Source organism: Nycticebus coucang, chromosome 10, assembly GCF_027406575.1.
Source record: "Nycticebus coucang isolate mNycCou1 chromosome 10, mNycCou1.pri, whole genome shotgun sequence".
In the NCBI taxonomy this organism is placed as follows: Eukaryota; Metazoa; Chordata; class Mammalia; order Primates; family Lorisidae; genus Nycticebus; species Nycticebus coucang.
The window spans coordinates 120,942,103-120,963,776 of record NC_069789.1 but is presented as its reverse complement, the minus strand read 5'-3'; the positions used below and the strand labels follow the sequence as shown (position 1 = coordinate 120,963,776).

General features: G+C 40.4%; 2 protein-coding genes across 2 annotated transcripts; both read left to right on the top strand.

Annotated features, from left to right (window-relative positions):
* Positions 1-917: 917 nt before the first annotated feature.
* LOC128596666 (zinc finger protein-like) lies at positions 918-4,582 on the top strand. Its single transcript, XM_053606264.1, has one exon. It carries the CDS (start codon positions 1,748-1,750, stop codon positions 2,447-2,449), a length of 702 nt encoding a protein of 233 aa, XP_053462239.1. The 5' UTR covers positions 918-1,747; the 3' UTR covers positions 2,450-4,582.
* Positions 4,583-5,357: 775 nt separating this feature from the next.
* On the top strand, positions 5,358-19,385 carry LOC128596657 (zinc finger protein 234-like). The gene is given in 6 exon segments (XM_053606251.1): positions 5,358-5,530; positions 10,081-10,170; positions 12,446-12,572; positions 13,560-13,652; positions 16,446-16,791; positions 16,793-19,385. Coding segments are annotated over 5 exon segments (2,070 nt in total). The 5' UTR covers positions 5,358-5,530; positions 10,081-10,155; the 3' UTR covers positions 18,282-19,385.
* Positions 19,386-21,674: the final 2,289 nt, after the last annotated feature.

The window sequence follows — 21,674 nt, the reverse complement described above, 5'->3', positions numbered from 1 at the left end:
GCATTGGCAAGTCAAGATGTTTTCTGATTCCATACTAAGTGTAGAACTATTTTCTCAATATCTGTGGAATACAGTGTTAGAACTTAATGGGAATTGTATTGACTCTGTAAATCACTTTGGGTAGTATACATTTTGATACTGCTATTTCTTCCAGTCCACATGATATTTTTTCCATCTGTTTATGTTCTCTGCAGTTTCTTTTCTCAGTGTTTTGTAATTATCCCAGTAGAGGTCTTTCACCTTGTTTGTTAAATATATTCCTCAGTATTTCATTTTCTTTGACACTACTGTGAAAGATACTGTGATTCTCAGCTTGACTGTTGTTGGCATACATGACAGCTACTGATTTGTGTACATTGATTTTATAAACTGAGACATTGCTATATTTACCAATTCTTGGAGTCGCTAAGGGTGTTCCAATTTGAGTATGCAGTGGGGACCTAAATTTTCCATAACTTTTACCTAGAATGTGTTGGGATTAAGCATATGAATTTGCATGTTCATATGGCATGAACCATTCTGCCAAGATGCTTTCCACTTCATAAAAGAAGAAAAGTTTTGGATGATGAAGACAGCAATCCAAAGAGAAGAAAATTCAGGTATGAACCAAACAACTGTGTATCTTTATAGATACCATCTGTTTCCTTCTGTCCATGTCCACTTCTATCGTCCTTGTCTAAATTACCAAACCTCTTCCCTAGATTATTATTCCTGTTGACTGCCCTGCTCCCACCCTTTCCACCTTGGCATCTGTTCTCCTCATAGCAGCCAAGTGATTTTTTGGAATATAAGTCAAATTGCCATTCACTTTATAAGGATATGCAACGTAAACTAAAATACATAAAGTATTGATGATGTTGCTGGTTCTCCTTAAAGTTCCTTTTGAGTCATATTTGTTGTGTACATTACTTACAAGGCAAGTAATTTACCAAGCAAGGTTTTATTTCTATCACATATTTCACATAGAAAACTTGATATGGTTCTAAACTGTCTCATGTAGTGCAGAGAGAACATGGTACCTTTGGAAAACATGATATGAACTTACCTTGTATTCATAAAAGTTTCATGGCTAAGTGGAAACGTGATATTACTGAACAAAGGCTTCACTTGTCCATATCTTAATTCTGTGTTCTGACAGGAGGAAAAATCCAAACTGTGGTGGAGACACTTCTAGAAACAGAATTGCATGAAGAGTTGTCCTGTCGGCAAATGTTGGAACAAATTGCAAGTGACTTAACCAGGTCTCAAGACTCCATGCTTAGTAGCTCTCAGTTCTGCAAACAAGGTGATATGCCCTGCCAGGTTGAGACATGACTATCTGTGACTATCTGTTAGTTACATAGGACAGAAACCTTACCTGGGTTATGAGCATAAACAGTCCTTCAGTGATTTCTCAGTCTGTGATCTTCATCAACAATTACACTCATGAGAGAAGTCTTATAGGTGTAATGAGTGTGGAAAAAGCATCTGTTATAACTCTGCTCTTCATATTCATCAGAGAATCCACATGGGAGAAAAAAATTGTTTTAATTTTATTTTTTATTTTTAATTTCAGCTTCCTTGTTCATTCTTCTTTGTTTGAAGTACTCTTTTTTGTTGTTCATTTTCTTCTTCCTCTGGCGAAGTTTTTTTTGATGTTAGTAGAGACAGGGTTTTGCTCTGGCTCACTGCTGTTCATACTGGTCTTGAACCTCTGAGCTCAGGCAATCCACCTGCCTCAGCCTCCCACAGTGCTGGGACTACAGGCATGAGCCGCCATGCCTGGCCAGGAGAAAAATTTTGTAAGTGTGATGTGTGTGGTAAGGAACTCAGCCAGAGCTCACATCTGCAAAGTCATCAGAGGGTCCACAGCAGAGAGGAACCATTCAAATGTGAGCAGTGTGGGAAAGGCTTCAGTTACAGATCAGGAGTTTATGTTCATCACAAATTACACACAGGAGAGAAACCTTATAATTGTAAGGAATATGTGAAGGCCTTCATTCATGATTCAAAGCTTCAGGATCATCAAAGAATCTACACTGGGGAGAAACCATTCAAATGTGATATATGTTATAAGAGTTTCTGTAGTAGATCAAATCTTAACAGGCATTCTGTTGTTCACATGCAGAAGAAACCATTCCGGTGTGATTCATGTGGCAAGAGCTTTGGTCAGAGATCAGCACTTAATAATCATTGCCTGGTCCACACTGGAGAGAAACTGTACAGATGTGAAGTGTGTAGAAAAGGCTTCATTAGTGGGCAAGAGCTTTATAGGCATCATATGGACCACACAGGGCACAAACCATATCATTGTAAAGAATGTGGGAAGAGTTTCAGATGGGCTTCTGGTCTTTCAAGACATCAGCGTATTCACAGTGGAGAAACACCTTTCAAATGTGAAGAATGTGGAAAGGGATTTTACACAAATGCAGAGCGCTGTTCCCATCAGAGGGTCCACAGTGGAGAATAGCCATACAAATGTGAAGTGTGTGGAAAGAGTTACAAAAGGAGGTTGTATCTTGACTTTCATCAGAGGGCCACAGAGGAAAGAAACTCTATAAATGTAAGGAATGTGGGAAGACCTTTGGTTGGGCCTCATGTCTTTTGAATCATCACAGAATCCACAGTGGAGAAAAACCCACCCCCAGGGTGCCTGTCAGCTAGTCAGCTAGATGAATACACATTCTCGCTCATAAATGAAAGCCGAAAAAGTTGATCTCAAAAAAATGGAGAATAGAATAGTGGCGACTAGAGACAGGGAAGGATGCAGGGAACAGCTATTCAAATGTGTGGAAACATATTTACTCAGAATTCACAACTTTATACTCATCATAGGGTCCACAGTGGAGAAAAACCATTCCAATGTGAAGAATGTGGAAAAAGATTTAATCAGAATTCACAGCATTATTCTGACTGCTGAGTCCACAGTGGAGTAAAGCCATACAAGTGTGAGCAGTGTGGGAAGGGCTACAACTGAAAATTTAATCTTGACATACATCAGAGAGTCCACACAGGGGAGAGACCTTATACTTGTAAGGAATGTGGCAAGTGCTTTAGCCAGGCCTCAAGTATTTTGATCATAAGATACTCCATAGTGGAGAAAAACCATTCAAATGGGAAGAATGTGGGAAGAGATTTACTGAGCGTTCTAAACTTCATTTCCATCAAGAGAGTTCACACTGGGGAAAAGCCCTACAAAGTGAGGAGTGTAGAAAGTGCTTCAGGTGGGCCTCAACTCACCTAACTGAGACTACACAGCACAGAAAAACCATTCAAATGTGAGGACTGTGGGGAAAGCTTTGTACACAGTTTATAACTTAAAGACCAACAAGGAGACCATAGCAGAGAAAAAACATACAAATGTGAGGCTTGTGTGAAGGGCTACAAGAGGCACTTGAATCTTGATATGCTTTTATCATTTTTAAATGACACATAATTATACATATTTATGGAACACATAATTTGATACATGTATCCCTGTGTAATGATCAAATCAGTGTAATGAACATATTTATTATTTCTTTGTGTTGGAAACCTTCAAAATCTGCAGTTCTATCTGCAAATAAACATTGAATTGTTATTGATTATAGTCAATTTGTTGTGCTGTAGAACACTAGAGTGTGTTACTTCTGTTGTACTTTCTATATGTGTTAACAAATCCATAGCTGTTCCCTGCATCCTTCCCTGTCTCTAGTCGCCACTATTCTATTCTCCACTTTTATGAGACCAACTTTTTCGGCTTCCATTTATGAGTGAGAATGTGTATTCATCTAGCTGACTAGCTGACAGGCACTCTTGCGGGGAGAGGGGGTTCCATTTTCACAACATCTGAAAAGAGCCTAACAGACAGAAAGGAAATTTAAATCTTTTTCTGTACATTAGCCAGAATCTGCCTTTTACAATTAGCTTTTTTACAGTCTTGGAGAGTTCCTAAACAGGGGGATGGGTAGCTGTGCAAGCTACCCTCCTCAGTTCTGGCCCAAAATTATACCTGAAGGGTGGAATCAATGACAAGATCATAATCATCAGTGACAAACTTGTCTGCTGCTTCTGTTATGAGCCTATGCTACAAAGAGGAGCCATTTTGCATTAATTTCACAGTATCATGTAGATTTGGCTATCGCAATAAATCATCTTCATCCCCTTTACAACTTCTAAGTAAAAAGACAGAGTATCTGATTCTCTTTGCCAACATTATGTTCCTCTTTTTCATTTCCATATTGGCCCTTTTACGTTTAGAACAGTAAAATAAACTTTTTCTTCCTTCTGTCCTGATCACTGGATGAGAAATTTTTCTCTATCGTGAGTTCCACATAGGTCTCCACCCTAACTAACACCAATGTCAAACTGTTTAATTTCTTTGAGATAATTGGCAACTTACTGACTTCTCTGAAATTTGATGTTTTTACCTCCAGTGAATGATAATAATACAGTTTAAATGAAAAGTTTAACCCAGGAAAATAGCTTTTCCACAGGACTGGGCTTCCCGTTTGGCCCTGACTCCCAAATGGTGGTATTTCCTGCTAACCCACTAGTAGCACAGGGTCTGGGGTAGATGCTGAAACCTTTCTTGTTCCTTATTGCCCTTCCCAAATTCTTCTCCTTCTTCTTTTTTTTTTTTTTTTAGACAGTCTCAAGCTGTCACAGCTCACAGCAACCTCAAACTCTTTGGGCTTAAGCTATTCTCTTGCCTCAGCCTCCCAAGTACCTGGGACTACGGTAGCCTACCACAACGCCCGCCTATTTTTTTTTTTTTTTTGTTGTTGTTGTTGTAGTTGTCGTTGTTTGGCAAACCCGGGCAGGATTCGAACCCGCCAGGTCCGGTGTATGGCTGGAGCCCTAGCCGCTGAGCTATACGCGCTGAGCTGACCCAAACTATTCTATCTCACCCATTCTTTTAAATTACCTGTTAGCCTCATAACATCCGATTATACTTACCCCTTTCAGTCATCTATTGACCCCTAGTCATTCCCCTTTAATTTCTTGACGATTACATCTTCTAGCTTGTTCCCCTTCTACAAATAGTCCTGTAATAATTGGAGGCATTTCGACTTCAGGAACTCAAGGAAACCCAACGCAAACTTGTAAATGTAGAAATCCATGTTATTGGCGAAGAGGTCAGCACTGTGGCACTGCGCAAAATGTAGTACCCGAGTAGTCCCAACACTTACCTAACGGAGGTAAAACAAGAAATTGTAGCCTACAAGCTTTGGCAGGCAGATCCGGGGAATTCTGGGAACTGTGGTCCAGCAGCCCACCCCACTTCCCAGAGTCACTTCGCGGCTCTGGCAGGTCGACCTGAGAATTCTGGGAAATGTAGTCCAACACCCCTCTCCGTGCAGAGTAACTTCCGGGCTCCTGCAGACAGACCAGGGAATTGTGGCAAGTGTAGTGAAGACGCTCTGTGGAGAAGCGCACCCTTCCGCCCCTACTGTGCCGGGTTGCTACGTTACATGCTTTGGTAGTCCCAGCCAGTTCCACGTCTCGCGGGCCGTTGTGAACTTCGTGGATTTACGTTTCGAGCCTGCAAGTACCTGACAGTCGATTTAGGGTAAAAGACGTCTCGGCAGAGAACGGCGGGAGGGTCAAAGGCGGCGGTGTTGGTCCTGCCTGCGGAGCCTTCTCGCCTTTAGGGTTGTCTTTGCGTCCTCTAGGGGGTTGGTAGTTAGTGGTATCGCGCGTCTCGCCTGGTTTGAGGGTTTCTGGGGCTCTCAGCTCCCTCAGCCTGCCTCCCTCCACCTCACGCGTGAGGCCACTTGTTCGCTGTATATCTTTGGGCAGTTCCTTAATTTCCCTGGACTTCTCCTCGCCGTTTTTTAAAATGGGGATTTTGGCATCATCCTACTACCATCCTAGTAGATTTGTTCTGGGAGCTGAAAGAGGTAATGCAAATGAACGCCTTAAAACTGTTGCTGTCTCGTGGTTTATGGTGATCTCTTTTTAATATTAATTTCCCGTAAAGCAGACAGGTCCCTGGGTAGGGGTCGGAGTTCCAGCGGTAGCTCCTGCCCTTGTTCTCTGATCTCTCAAGGACTCTAGATAATACTGGACTTCTTGTGATTTTATTTATTTATTTTTAAGGAAGGAGAGGGTTGCTTCCATCGTGCAGGAAGGGAGGGGACCATTTAACTTTTATCCGGCAGAGCGACAGGATCACCGTTTCCCATAGCTTTTACTTTGCCTAGTTTGACTTTTTAGAAATGACTGCACAGAGGTAGAGGGAGTAATTCTTTGGCTAGTGACAGCAAAGCGCTGCGTGAGTATGACTTGTCATTTTTGTTCTACAGAGATTACATCTATTGTAGGATATGTAATCGATCATGAGTGTTGATCATAATTAAACCTTATTTATTTCAGTTCTTTTTTTTTAATTGAGAGTCTCGCTTTGTCGCCCTCTGTAGTGTGCTGTAGCGTCATAGCTCACAGCAAACACGGGTTCAAGCTATCCTCTTGCTTCAGTTTTTCAGACGGGGTCTCACTCTTGTTCGGCTCGTGAGCTTAAGTGATCCACCCGCCTCGGCCTCCCAAAGTGCTAGGATTACAGGTGTGAACCACCGGCTTTGTACAAATAAACATATTTATGCTGAATGGTGGCTCTGTAGAGAAGTACTACTTTTTCTTTTCTTTTTCTTTTTACTTTTTTTTTTCCTTTTTTCTTATTTTAAATATGAAAGTGAGACACAGGGAGCATGAGTTATTTGTCCATAGTTTTCCAATTAATGAGCGGCAGGGCTGGGGTTGGAACCTAGGCAACGTGAGTCTGGAGCCTGAGTTGATAGGATACATTCTCAGTAAAGCATAGCAACCAGCTGAAATCAGGTGAGGAAAGTTACGACATGATGATTAGTGGAAACTCAAGAACAAGGTTCATGAGCTTGGACTTTTCTGAGTTTTTAAAAACATGGGCAACTATTGGCTTAGCTCCCGTAGCACAGTGTTACAACGCCAGCCACATAGACCAAGGATGGCGGGTTCAAACCCGGCCTGCCCGTTAACCAACTGCAACAAAAAAATAGCTGGGTGTTGTAGCAGACACCTGTAGTCCCAGCTACTGGGAGTCTGAGGCAAGAGAATCACGTAAGCCTAAGAGTTTGAGGTTGCTGTGAACTGCACACCACGGCACTCTACCGAGGGCAACATAGTGAGACTCTGTCTGGAAGAAATGAATAAATAAAAACATGGTAAACTTTTTTTTTCACTTTTTACAAATATTTCATATTCTTTTAATATTTCATATTCTTATAGAACCGTAACACTGTGTAGCATTCACAAGTTACAGAAATACAAGGAGAAAAAAATTTTTACCCGTGAATCCAAGGTGTAAAGATGGTAATGTTAAGCTTGTAACGAATTTCTATTTAGTGGTTCTTTGTTTCTTTATAAATGTTTCAAATTTTTTATTATGCTTTTTTCAATATTTTCACCTTTTTATCTGTTTAACTGTGAATATTTACAAACACTGCCAAGAGAATAAACTAGTGAACTGCCATATTCTGTCATGCTCATTGTTATTTTTCTCATTATTATTATGCCTATGACTATTTCCTCATTTTCAAAAACTTTAATATAACATTTATATAACTTTTTTTTTTGAAAAGGAGTTCCCTTACATTGCCCTGGGTAGATGGTGTAGTGTATAGTACCTTACATCATCATAGCTCACAGCAACCTCAAACTCTTGGAGTCTAGAGATCGTCTTGCCTCATCCTCCAGGGTATCTGGGACTACAGGCACCTGCCACAATGCCCAACGAGGTTTTCTACTTTTAGTAGAGACAGTCTTGCTCTTGCTAAGGCTAGTCTTTAACTCCTGAGCTTAAGCAATCTACCCGCCTTGGCCTCCTAGAGTGTGAGGATTACTGGCCTGAGCTACCTTGCCCACCCTTTATATAATTTTATTTCTTGGGGAAAGTTGTAAAAAATAGTATCAGCTGAATATCACTAGGAAGATACCTGTAACCAGAGACAGCTTAATGTAGCTTTCTGTAGCAAAGATGCCCACATACCAGGGTAATCATGGTGTATCTTGATAAGAGACATTTGGGAAGAGCTGGCTAGAAGATTTCACATAACATGCCAGATATTATATATATATATATATACACACACACACACACACACACACACACACACATATAGGCATTTAGGAAGAGCTGGCTAGAAGATTTCACATAACATGCCAGATATTATTATTATATATATATACACACACACACTTACACACACATATAGGCATTTAGGAAGAGCTGGCTAGAAGATTTCACATAACATGCCAGATAACATTTTATATATATATACACACACACACACACAGTCGCACACACATATAGGCATTTAGGAAAAGCTGGCTAGAATGTATATATATATACACATTTTGTTGTTGTTGTGTTGCAGTTTTTGGCCGGGGCCACGTTTGAACCCACCTCCTGGTATATGACGTCAACGCCCTACTCCTTGAGCCACAGGCACTGCCCAATAATATTATATATTATAGTTTATAATATATACTAAATAATATATATCTTTTTATTTATTTATTTATTTTTGAGACACAGCCTCAAGCTATTGCCCTGGGTAAAGTGCCATGGTATCACAGCTCACGGCAAACTTCAACTCCTGGCCTCCACCTCCCAAGTAGCTAGGACTACAGGCACCTGCCACAATGCCCCACTATTTTTTTTTTTTTTTTTTGGTTGCAGCCATCATTGTTGTTTGGCAGGCCTGGGCTGGATTCGAACCTCCAGCTCAGGTGTATGTGACTGGTGCCTTAGCCGCTTGAGCCACAGGCGCTGAGCCAAATAATGTATATCTATTAAATGACTACTAATAGGGGTTGTGTTATCTCTTAGATAATGCTAGGTAACAGATAAGATTCTGGTAACTAATATGAAGTCCCATATTTGAATTTGTTCTGTGTGTCAGTTTGAGTACTTTTAACTCTCTCTCCTCTTTCCCACTTGAAAATCCAATTTTATGCATTTCCTTCAGTTATCACATTTCTATAGTCTTTAGTTTGGAATGATTCCACAGCCATTGTCTTTTTTGTTCCCAATATTTTTGAAGAGTATAGGCAAGTGATCTGGACAAAGGTGTTTATTTGGTGTGTGTCTGATGTATTTCATGTTCTAGGTTCACATCGTGCATTGTTGGCAGGTATACTACAGAAGCGGTAAGGTGTTCTTTTCATTGTAACACAGCAGGCTGAATAATGCTGGTTTGTCCCTTGGTTGGTGATCTCCATTTTTTTCACTTGGCTAAGGTGATGTTGGCCAGATTTTTTAAATTATAAAGTTAGTAGTTTTTTTAATTAATGAAGTTTTATGGGTAGATACATTTATTAGTGATTATTTTATTGTAAGGATAAACTTTCTTTCTCCCTATTGGCTTTATTCAAAATAGTTTGTCAGTGTAGACTCAGAATCCAGGTTTAAATGACAGGAAGATTATTTACTTCCACTTATTAAGGTGTATGTTATATATCATAGCATTTACTCATTTCAGAGGTACAATTTAGTGATATTTAGGAACATTGCTGAGTGGAGAAACCATCACCATAATTCACTTTAGATATTTTCTTCTTCTTTTTTTTTTTTTTTTTTGGCCAGGGCTGGGTTTGAATCCACCACCTCTGGCATATGCGGCCGGCGCCCTACCCCTTTGAGCCACAGGTGCCGCCCTCACTTTAGGTATTTTCATCCCCCAGTTAGATTCCTCAGGCCCATTTACAGTTAATCCTCATTCTCACCCCACATCCCATCTACAAATCTTTCTCCTTGTATACATTCGTCTGTTCTGGACATTTCATGTAAATGAAGTCATACAATTTATGGCTTCTTTCACTTAGCAAAATGTTTCCAAGTCTCATGCATGTGGCAGCATGAGTCAGTACTTCATTCCTCTTAATTTCCAAGTGAGATTCCATTGCATGAATGTGCCATAGTCTGTCCCTTTACCCATGGGAGGACATTTTGGTTGATAGTGGTTTGGGTTACTATGAATAATGCTGCTGTGAATGAACATTCATGTGCTAATTCACAGTAAATGTCCAGGTTGGTGGGCCGTATCCCTGACCACCCTTGCATGTCTCTTTCTGCCTTCCTAGCATTCTAGTCATGATTCTGCCTTCATAGAAATTGCAGAACTTGGACTTTGCAAATTCCCAGAAGTAGGAAGAAAAATGGCCTCATTCAAGGTAATACAGTATGTGTGTTTACTTTTTTTTATCACAATGTCTCGCTCTGTTGTCTGGACTAGAGTATAGCGGCATCATCACTGCAACCTCAAAGACCTGGGCTCACGTGATCCTCCTGCCTCAGCTGTCTCATGTAGCTGGGACTAAGTCATGTGCTACCATGCCTGGCTAATTTTTCCATGCTTTTGTAGAGACAAGGATTCACTATATTGCCCAGGCTGGTCTTGAACTCCTCACCTCCAGCAATCCTCCTGGTAGGGCCAAGATTACAGGCATGTGTCACCATGTCTGGTCAGTAGTAGAGTATTAACAGCCTTTCTTGCTGTTAAAATTTTATCTCATTACTCAAATTGTCACATATTTTTCTCCATCTTGGGAAGACTTGAAGAGACTGACAGGCATTTGTGGACCTGTTTTATGTCAGAGTCTTACTTTGTCCCTTTTGAGTTGACTTTGTTTTTAGATTTTGTTTATTTTACTATTACAGTTGGCTCTTAGTATTTCCCCATTGAAGGACACTGTGGTGTGGTTGTCCAGAGTGTCCTGTTGGGTGATGGCATCCACAGGTAGGACGTTTCCTATCCCTAGGCCCCTCCTACGATGACCTCTTCTCTTCCTTACATGGCATCACCTCAGGTGCTCCAAAATGTTTGGCACTCCAGGTGTAGAAGGACAGCGATTAGCATGGACATTATATAAAGTCTTTAAATTCCTCTATGACAAAAGGCATCTTATAAAGAATTACCAGAAAATTGGGGCAAAATATTGGGGCAAAAATATTGACTACATAGATCCCAAAAAGAAACCAAACTCCATAATAGGAATCTTAGGCATAAGGAAAAATCCCAAGGGATACGAATAAAGAACATGAAGAGGCTAGTGAAAACGGAAAAAGATAAACAGCCAATAAACATTAGTATTTATTTGTAATCCAGTGAGAATAATAAAAGGAATTGTTCTTCCTAATCAGATTGCCAAATGGGAAATTTATAACCTGCTCTTAGCTATTGTATAGAGAAACTGGCGCTTATATTCTCTTGAAAGATTGGAGAGGTAGGAAAAAAGTTGGGAGGGAAATCTGCCATGATATGTAGGATGATCATAATTTTAAATGTTTTTTTAAAAAAAGATTTTTTTTTTTTTTTTGAAACAGTCTCACTATGTCACCCTCAGTAGAGTGCTGTGGCCTCACAGCAACCTCAAACTCTTGAGCTTAAGCAATTCTCTTGCCTCAGCCTCCCAAGCAGCTGGGACTACAGATGCCCGCCATAATGCCTGGCTATTTTTTTGTTGCAGTTGTCATTGTTATTCAGCTGGCCTGGGCTGGGTTCGAACCCGCCAGACTTGGTGCATGTGGCCAGCACCATAACCACTGTGCTATAAGCGCTGATTCTTTAAAAATGTTTTAAATTTCATTTGCTATTATTTTAAAAGTACATGAAAGTAACATGTACCTAAAATGTTCTTCATGGGGTTGGTTGGTTACAAAGAGAAAAAGATGTAAAATTAAATGTTCATTATTTAGAACAAACATAGATCGTCAGTGTTCCTTTGAATAATATGCAGTCATGAGATGAGATAGATAATGATGATAATAATGATACGTAACAGCCGACGTTTGTCAGGCACTTAATCTGTGCCTCACACTGTTCCAAATGCTATGTATAGTCCCTTGCTCAATCTTTGAAAGAGCTCTGGCATTTAAGAACTATTATACTGAGATCAAATTAGGTGAACTTGTGGAAGGTCACACAGGTTTGAAGGGACAGACCCTTGTGATGTGCCGTGAGGCATGATGGCTCCAGAGTATGACACCGAATGCTGCAGTTAATGGTGCCGGTGTGTGCCTTGAGGGTACAGAAGGCAAACTCACCTGGTTGTTCTGGATGTGTCACTGAGAGCTGGTTAGTTTGGCAGATGTTAATGGGTTCCTGTGTGAGAGAGGAGGAAGGTAGGTGTTCTCAAGTGTGTTCGTACTAAATTGTTAAATGTTACTGGGACAGTGGGTATTATTTACCAAAAAGTGAAATGTGTCGCCCCAGTTGCATCATTTAGAGTTCTAGATGTTTACTTATAGATAGACTCACAGAGTAAAAGAATGAGGACTGTTGTCACTGGTATGCATTTGGTAAGGCTAGGGAAAATCAGAGTGTGGCATTGACAAGACAGGAGGGGAAGGGTTGGGATATCGAGAAATTGATTTGAATTATTTAATCTCTACCTTCTCAGTGCTTTTCTTTCCAAGTGGCTATTGATAATAAGTTTGATGTTATAGGAGGAAATGACCTTCAAGGATGTGGCTGTGGTCTTCACTGAGGAGGAGCTGGGGCTATTGGACCCTATTCAGAGGAAGCTGTACCAAGATGTGATGCTGGAGAACTTCCAGAACCTGCTCTCAGTAGGTGAGAATGTGAACCTTCTTGCACCAAAAGTCAGCCTTTGAGTTACTTTGTGGTCTTTGGAGATCTGGAATTAGTTGCCCACATTTGTGGACCTGACTTTCCTATTACCAACTTTTAATGATATAAAATAAGGTAGAAAATACCAGAGTTTGTTAGGAGGACTGGAATATATTATAGCAAACTCTGGCCAATTGCACAAGAGGTACAAGATCCAGAGGGAGGAGATCTAATGAAAATTGACATTGGGTAGAAATAGGTTTTTGGTTTTTTGGGTTTTTTTTTGTTTGTTTGTTTTTTGAGACAGAGTCTCACTTTGTCAGCCCCAGTACAGTACTATGGTGTCATAGCTCACAGCAACCTCAAACTCTTGGGCTCAAGTGATTCTCTTGCCTCAGCCTCCCAAGTAGCTGAGACTACAGGTGCCTGCCACGCCTGGCTGTTTTTAGAGATGAGGTCTCCCTCTGGCTCAGGCTGGTCTTGAACCTGTGAGTTCAGGCAATCCACCCGCATCAGCCTCCCAGAGTGCTGGGATTACAGGCATGAGCCACCGTAGTAGAGTTTCACTGTGTACCCCTGGGTAGAGTGTTGTGGCCTCACAGCTCACAGCATCCTCAAACTCTTGGGCTCAAGCGATTCTCTTGCTTCAGCCTCCCAAGTAGTGGGGACTACAGGCACCCTTCAGAATGCCTGTCTATTTTTAGAGATGAGGTCTTGGTCTTGAACTGTGAGCTTAGGCAATCCACCCACCTCGGCTTCCCAGAATGCTAGGCGTGAGCCACCACACCCTGCCAGAAATTAATTTTTGTAGTATGTATTGATGCATTTGTGTTTGGGTCTTGAAATAGTGGTCTCTCTTCAATAGATCATCCTAAAAAAAATGTTTGAAAAACATAGCTTTTAATTAATTGATCCATATGCAATAAGAATTCAAGTTTCCAGTAAGTTGTGTCTTTTGTGTGTTTTAAATATGTGACTGCATGTTCGTAGGACATCACCCTTTCAAACATGATGTATTCTACTTAGAAAAGGAAAAAAGGCATGGTATGGTGAAGACAGCAATCCAAAGAAAAGAGAAATCAGGTAAGAATCAAGTGACTGGGCAGCCTTGTCTATGTTTCTTTACCTTTTATTCAGCTGTTGCTGTCATTTGGTCCAAATTGCCAGCCTCTTTCCCAAACTACTGCAACAGCCTTTGTACTGGGTGCCCTGTGTCCACCCTGAGTAGTATAAAGTCTGTCCTTCTATAAACTATTTCCATTTGCAGCCAGAGTGATCCTTTGAAAGTGGAAGTCAAATTGCTATTCCTCTGCTCAAAACCTTTAATGGCTTCTTATTTTTCTCAAAGTTGAAGAGTCTTAAAGTACCTCATAGAACCCTATGTGGTCTATTCCTCATCCCCCATTGCTTGTGTGACCGCAGCTCCTATCTTCTCCTCTTTGTCTCTCTACTATATTTCAGATCTGCCAAGGACACTGTATTTCATATTGCTGCCATAACAAATTCCCACATAGTTAAGCAGATTAAACAACACGAATGTATTATCTTTCAGTTATTATGTTTGAAGTTCAACATGAGTCTCAATGAGCCAAAATTAAGCTGTCAGCAGGTCTGTGTTTCTTTCTGGAGGCTTCAGGGGAGAAGAATTTTTATCTTTACTTTTTAGTCTTTTAGGGACTGCCAAATTTCTTGGCTTGTGGTCCCCTTCCTCTCTTCATAGCCAGCTCCATTGCTTCTCTGATCATTCTATAAGTGACATTTTCCTCTTTCTCTTCTGTGCCCCTTTCCCACTTACAAGGACTTTTTGATTACATTGGGCCCACCTGGATAATATAGGATAGTCTTATATTTTGGGGTCAGCTGATTAGCATCTTTAATTTTTTTTGCAACTTTACCCTTTGTCATGTAACCTGACATATTCTTAGGCTCCAGTAATTAGGATTCAGATTCTTTGGGGAACAATTATTCTGCCCGTTAAAGACACTTCTGCCTCAAAGCCCTTATTTATTCCTCTCTCTGCCTGGAAAACACAACTTAAAATCCTCTCGGCCCCTTCCTTACTTCATTCTGGTTTCTCTGCCCTGCCGTACATTTTATCTCATAGGCTTTTGTTTACTTGCATATTACCTGTTTCTCTCCACTGGAATGTAATACCTAAGGGTGGAGGAGTTTTGTCTGTTTTGTTTATTGCTCTAACTTCGGTGCCTAGAATAATTCAGGTATCTAAATATTTGTCAGCATAATAAATGTGTTAATGGATGGACAGGACCTCACTCAGTTCACCTCAGAGCACTTTTTCACCATCTGACACAGTAAGTCACTGATTGTTTAATGTACGTCTTCCCTACCTCAGTGCAGCATCAACAAGGAAAGCATTTTAAAATTTGGATGTTATACACATTTTACATTTTCCTATTTTCTAATCATTGTCCAGAACTCTGCCTGTCACACTGAGTGCTCAACACGTGCATGTCACATAAATAAATGAATCCCTGTTTGACTTTTTGTGAAAATTAAAGCCAAGTCTTAGAAAGAAATAATTATTTCAAATAAGTTATTTGAAATAGAAAAAGGATGGAAAACTGTAATTTTATGGGGAAGCTGAAAAGGTGTGTGAGTGATGGAATACATAGATTATGCTGCTAATGAGAAAAACCATGATGGCAAGAATCAGTTGAGATGAAAAGAAAGGAGGGCCTGCTGGTTCCTGTTGAATCTGTGGTTGTAGATAAAGTGGCCTTTCCCAATAGTTTTTCTGATTAAAAATTATAGCCCTCTAGTGAACTATAGTTTAAAATCCTGGAAAAGCATTCAGGAAAAAGCAAAACATGAACCCAAAGTGCAAAGTATCTGATTATTTTTTGCATTTCTTTAAAGTTCTTATCGATTCATATTTTATTATCTATGTGCATTCCATGTTTTTATAATTTACTATTCAGGATTCCATGCTGACTTTATAATTCAGTAGAAATGGCAGTAGGTTAACAGTTTGTATCATATTGTCAATTTTTAAATTATGTCTTTGAGCCGGGCACAGTGGCTCACACCTGTAATCTCTGTACTCTGCAAGGCCAAGTCAGGTGGATGGCTCAAGCTCAGAAGTTCAAGACCAACCAGACCAAGAGTGAAACCCCATCTCTATTAAAAATAGAAAAACTAGCTGGGTATTGTGGTGTTCACCTGTATTCCTACCTTTTCAGGAGGCTGAGGCAGGAGGATCACTTGAGCCCAGGAGTTTGAGGTTGCTATGAGCTAGGCTGATACCACGGCAATCTAATCTAGGCAAGAGAGTGAGACTCTGTCTGAAGAAAAAAAAATTAAGTCTTTGACTTCTAGTCTGTATGTCACATAGGATACTTGGTATGGTCTAAAAGGTCTCATTAATGCCTGGTGGATAGCAACCAACTAAACCAACTTTTGGTTTCTCTACTTATGTAAAACAAAGATCATAATACAGGTGGAAAAGACAAACTGGACCTTTTCTGGATTTCTTTATTTCTTTTTTTTATTTTGAGACAGAGTCTCAAGCTGTTGCCCTGGGTAGAGTGCCGTGACGTTGCAGCTCACAGCAACCTCTAACTCCTGGGCTCAAGTGATTCTCCTGTCTCTGCCTCCCACGTAGCTGGGACTACAGGCACCCGCCACAATGCTCAGCTATTTTGGGGGGTTGCAGCCATCATTGTTGTTTGGCAGGCTGGGCTGGATTTGAACCTGCCAGCTCAGGTCTATGTGGCTGGCACCTTAGCCGCTTGAGCCACAGGCGCCGAGCCCTTTTCTGGATTTCTTCAAATGTCATGCTATCTCCTAAGTATGAAATCTTGAAACTGTGAACAGAACCTTCCGTTGTCCACATGTCTGAATTCTCTGTCCTTACAGCAGGCAAGATCCAAAGTGAGATGGAGACTATTCCAGAAGTAGGACCACATGAAGAGCTTTCCTACAGGCAAATATGGCAACAGAGCGCAAGTGATTTAAGCAGGTTTCAAGCCTTTGTGATAAATATTTCTCAGTTTCCCAGACAAGCTGATTTGTCTTACCAGGTTGGGGCAGAACTACCTATAACTCTCATAGGACACAAACTTTACCAGTGTCATAATTGTAAAAAATCTTTCATTGATGTCTCCAGCTTTGATCTTCATCAACAGTTACATTCAAGAGAAAAGTCTCACACATGTGACGAGTGTGGGAAAAGCTTCTGTTATAGCCCAGCTCTTCATATTCATCAGAGTTCATATGGGAGAGAAATGTTATAAGTGTGATGTGTGTGGTAAAGAATTCAGTCACAGCTCATATCTGCAAACTCATCATAGAGTTCACACTGTAGAGAAACCATTCAAATGTGTGGAATGTGGGAAAGGCTTCAGCCGTAGATCAACACTTACTGTGCATTGCAAATTACACACAGGAGAGAAACCTTATAATTGTGACAAATGTGGTAGGGCCTTCATACATGCTTCCCATCTTCAAGAACATCAGAGAATCCATACAGGGGAGAAACCATTTAAATGTGATATGTGCGGTAAGAACTTCCACCGTAGATCAGCACTTAATACTCACTGCATGGTCCACACAGGAGAGCAACCATATAACTGTGAGGACTGTGGAAAGTGCTTCACTTGTAGCTCAAATCTTTGTATCCATCAGAGGGTCCATACAGGCGAGAAACCTTACAAATGTGAAGAATGTGGTAAGTGCTTTATTCAGCCTTCACAATTTCAGGCTCATGGAAGAATACACACTGGAGAGAAGTCATATGTATGTAAAATATGTGGTAAGGGCTTCATTTATATTTCAAGTTTTCAGGCCCATCAGGGAGTCCACACTGGAGAGAAACCATACAAATGTGATGAGTGTGGGAAGAGGTTCAGGATGAAAATCCATTATCAAGTACATCTGGTAATCCACACAGGAGAGAAACCTTATAAATGTGAGATGTGTGGGAAAGCCTTCCGTCAGAGTTCATACCTTAAAATACATCTGAAAGCACATAGTGTGGAGAAACCTTACAAGTGTGAAGAGTGTGGACAGGGCTTTAATCAGAGTTCACGACTGCAGATTCACCAGCTGATCCATACTGGTGAGAAACCATACAAATGTGAGGAGTGTGGAAAGGGATTCAGTCGTAGAGCAGATCTTAAAATTCATTGTAGAATCCACACAGGAGAGAAACCATATAGTTGTGAGGAATGTGGGAAAGTCTTCAGTCAAGCCTCACATCTTCTGACCCATCAGAGAGTCCACAGTGGAGAAAAACCATTCAAATGTGAGGAGTGTGGGAAGAGCTTTGGTCGGAGTGCACACCTTCAAGCTCATCAAAAAGTCCACACTGGAGAAAAGCCATACAAGTGTGAGAAGTGTGGGAAGGGCTTCAAGTGGAGCCTTAATCTTGATATGCATCAGAGGGTGCACACAGGAGAGAAACCATATAAGTGTGGGGAATGTGGTAAGTACTTCAGTCAGGCCTCAAGTCTTCAACTTCATCAGAATGTGCATACTGGAGAGAAACCATACAAATGTGATGTGTGTAATAAAGTCTTCAGTCGGTCTTCACAACTTCAGTATCACAGGCGAGTTCATACAGGGGAGAAACCTTACAAATGTGAGATATGTGGTAAGAGTTTCAGATGGAGATCAAATCTTGTAAGTCATCACAAAATTCATGCTGGTGATACATTTTATGAAAGTGATGGCTCGGTGCCTGTAGCTCAGTGAGTAGGGCACCAGCCACATAAACACCAGAGCTGGAGGGGTCAAACCCAGCCTAGGGGTTGACAATAATGACAACTGCAACAAAAAAATAGCCGGGTATTGTGGCGGGCACCTGTAGTCCCAGCTACTTGGGAGGCTGAGGCAAGAGATTTGCCTAATCTCAAGAGTTTGAGGTTGCTGTGAGCTGTGACACCACAGCACTTTACCAAAGGCCACATAGTTTCTGTCTTAGGGAAGAAAAAAAAAAGTGATGAAATTGGTAAGAACATCAGAGAATTGTTAAAGGTAGTTAGTTCCACAAAGTGATGTTTTTTAAAAACTCATGTATAACCTGAATTCTTGTAATCATGTTTCATAGGCGAGGAAATACTTGTTTTATGTAAGTCAGCATTTAAAGCAATAGCTCACTGTATCCCAGTGGTCCAGAGGCAATACAGCTGAAAACTGTTTTAAGTGGTACAGTAAGGACTTCAGTTAGACCTCTGGCGTCTATCAGAAGTCACTTAGGAGATACGACTTAGAAAGGAAAAGAGTTTGGTTTGGTTTTCAACAAAAGTATAGTGATGAGGGTGTCAGAATTGATGTCCTCTAAACTGTAAGCTCCATTGGGGAAGAAACTTTGATGGAGAATCTGTATAACCTTAATCTTGATAAGTGCTTGAAGGTGTGATAAGTGTTTGCTAAATCACTCAAAAGGAGTAATGTACAGTATTAGAAAATTGTATCTTAGAGGACAAGACCTGTAAAATACTCAGGAAAACAAACATTTGTTGAAATACTGAATACTCCAGTGTACAACACTTGTATGGTATTACCCTATTGCAGTTAATGATTGTCCTATCTCTGGCCTGTGCTCTCAAGTTGGGCTCGTATTGTTTGGGGCCCTGGCTAGTTTTCCAAGGGTTGTATACAGTATAAATTGAACTATCTTTTGTGATTTTTTTCTGACAATGCATACTAAGTTTTGTTAACCTTACAATAATGGATTACTGAATATTACACAATTAAATTTTTTTTTTTTTTTTTTTGTAGAGACAGAGTCTCACTCGATGGCCCTCGGTAGAGTGCCGTGGCCTCACGTAACTCACAGCAATCTCCAACTCCTGGGCTTAAGTGATTCTCTTGCCTCAGCCTCCCGAGTAGCTGAGACTACAGGCGCCCGCCACAACGCCCGGCTATTTTTTGGTTGCAGTTTGGCTGGGGCCGGGTTTGAACCCGCCACCTTCGGTATATGGGGCCGGCGCCTTACCGACTGAGCCACAGGCGCCGCCCTACACAATTGAATTTTTATCCTTCAGTGTTAAGGCAGTGATTAACTATAACATTATTAAAGTGTTGTAAGTAGTTAAGCTAGCAGTTCTCAACCTGTGGGTCACGATCCACAGGAACTGAATTAAAGGGTCACGGCATTAGGAAGGTTGAGAACCCCTGAGTTAAGCAATGATAAAATAAATTACTTTTATCAATCTTGAATTTATTTGGTTTCTAACTCTTGGCATTTCCTTCTATACTTTGAAATGATTGCTTCCTATTGCGGTCTATTCTCTTATTAAAACTTCTCAAGTAAGGGCTGTACTATATTCTTACCCTACACCCATGAAACAAATACAAAAAAATTGTAGAAATTTGATAATTTTGTCAAATTATTGGGACGATATTAACATTTACATGCTTTTGCCTATTGGCAGATGTAAATTATGTTTTGGGGAAAGGTGTATATAACAATATAGGTTGTACATCTCTTTGATTTGGAAATTATATAGTTGGAATTTATGATTGAGACTAAAATGCCAAAATATAAATAACATATCAATGATGTCATTGATTACTTAAAATGAAAGTATGCATTCCTCTATAGGAATTTGAGTTTTAACATATTTATTCCTGTACATGTGTTAACCTGAAGCCATAAAAATGATAGCAGATATCTATAGTGACAGAAGAAATATATAATATAGCGTTGGGAGATCATAGATTATAGACTTTGTAATGTAAATCTTTGTGAGTGAATGTGTGTGTGTGTGTGTACACACATAATATGTAAAGGATAGCCTTTAGTGATTTTCTCTAGCAATGAGCATTTTGTAGTATTTTTCTATTTTGTAATTCCAAAAATTATGTTTTAATTTCTTTTTATTTTAATTGTTTTGAATTAATTGAGGGTACAAATAATTAGGTTACAGTGTTTGCATTTGTTAGGTAAAGTCCTTCTTATAATTGTATCCCACTCCCAATAGGTGTGCTATATACCCTAACATTGTGCCCATTAAGTGGGAGCACACCTATCCCCTTCCCTCCTCCCCATTCCCTGCTCCCTTGTTCCCCCACTTCCCACCTTGAATTTATTTGACATTTTCTCTCATGTGGGCATGGATTAGATCATCTACTGGCTTCATATTAGAATTGAGTACTTTGGATTCTTGCTTCTCCATTCTTGTGATACTTTACTAAGAAGAATGTGTTCCAACTCCACCCAGGTTGATACAAAAGATGTAAAGTCTCCATCTTTTTAAAGGCTAAATAGTATTCCATGGTATACATATTATGTTTTAATTTCTTATTGAACATCAGTATTACCAAAGCAGTAAATTATGGACAATAGAATTTGAAAAAAGTCCAGCTCAGTGCCTGAGGCTCAAGTGGCTAAGGCGCCAGGCACATACACCAGAGCTGGCGGGTTCAAATCCAGCCTGGACCTGACAGACAACAATGACAACTACAACCAAAAAATAGCGAGGCATTGCAAGAGAGTCACTTAAGCCCAGGAATTGGAGGTTGCTGTGAGCTGTGATGCCACAGCACTCTACCCAAGGCAGCAGCTTGAGGCTCTGTCTCAAAAAAAAAAAAAGAAAAAGAATTTGAAAAAGTCCTAAATAATAATTTCTTGCAGTTAAAGCCTCAAAATAGGATTGTTCTATATTGTTATATGGCACATGAGATCTAAATTTGCTAGGAAAACTCAGGACACCCTCTATCGTCATACTCACTGTGGTTTCTTTTTTTTTTTTTTTTTTTTTGGTAGAGACAGAGTCTCACTTTATGGCCCTCGGTAGAGTGCCGTGGCCTCACACAGCTCACAGCAACCTCCAACTCCTGGGCTTAAGCGATTCTCTTGCTTCAGCCTCCCAAGTAGCTGGGACTACAGGCGCCCGCCACAACGCCTGGCTATTTTTTGGTTGCAGTTTGGCCGAGGCCGGGTTTGAACCCGCCACCCTCGGTATATGGGGCCGGTGCCTTACCGACTGAGCCATAGGCGCCGCCCCTCACTGTGGTTTCTTACAGTAAAAGGATACAAAGTAAATTGAGCAAAGGGAAAATGTTTATGGAATGAAATACAGAAGAAATCAGGCATACGCTTCTAGGAGTCTCATGGAATCATTCACAATGTACATTTTT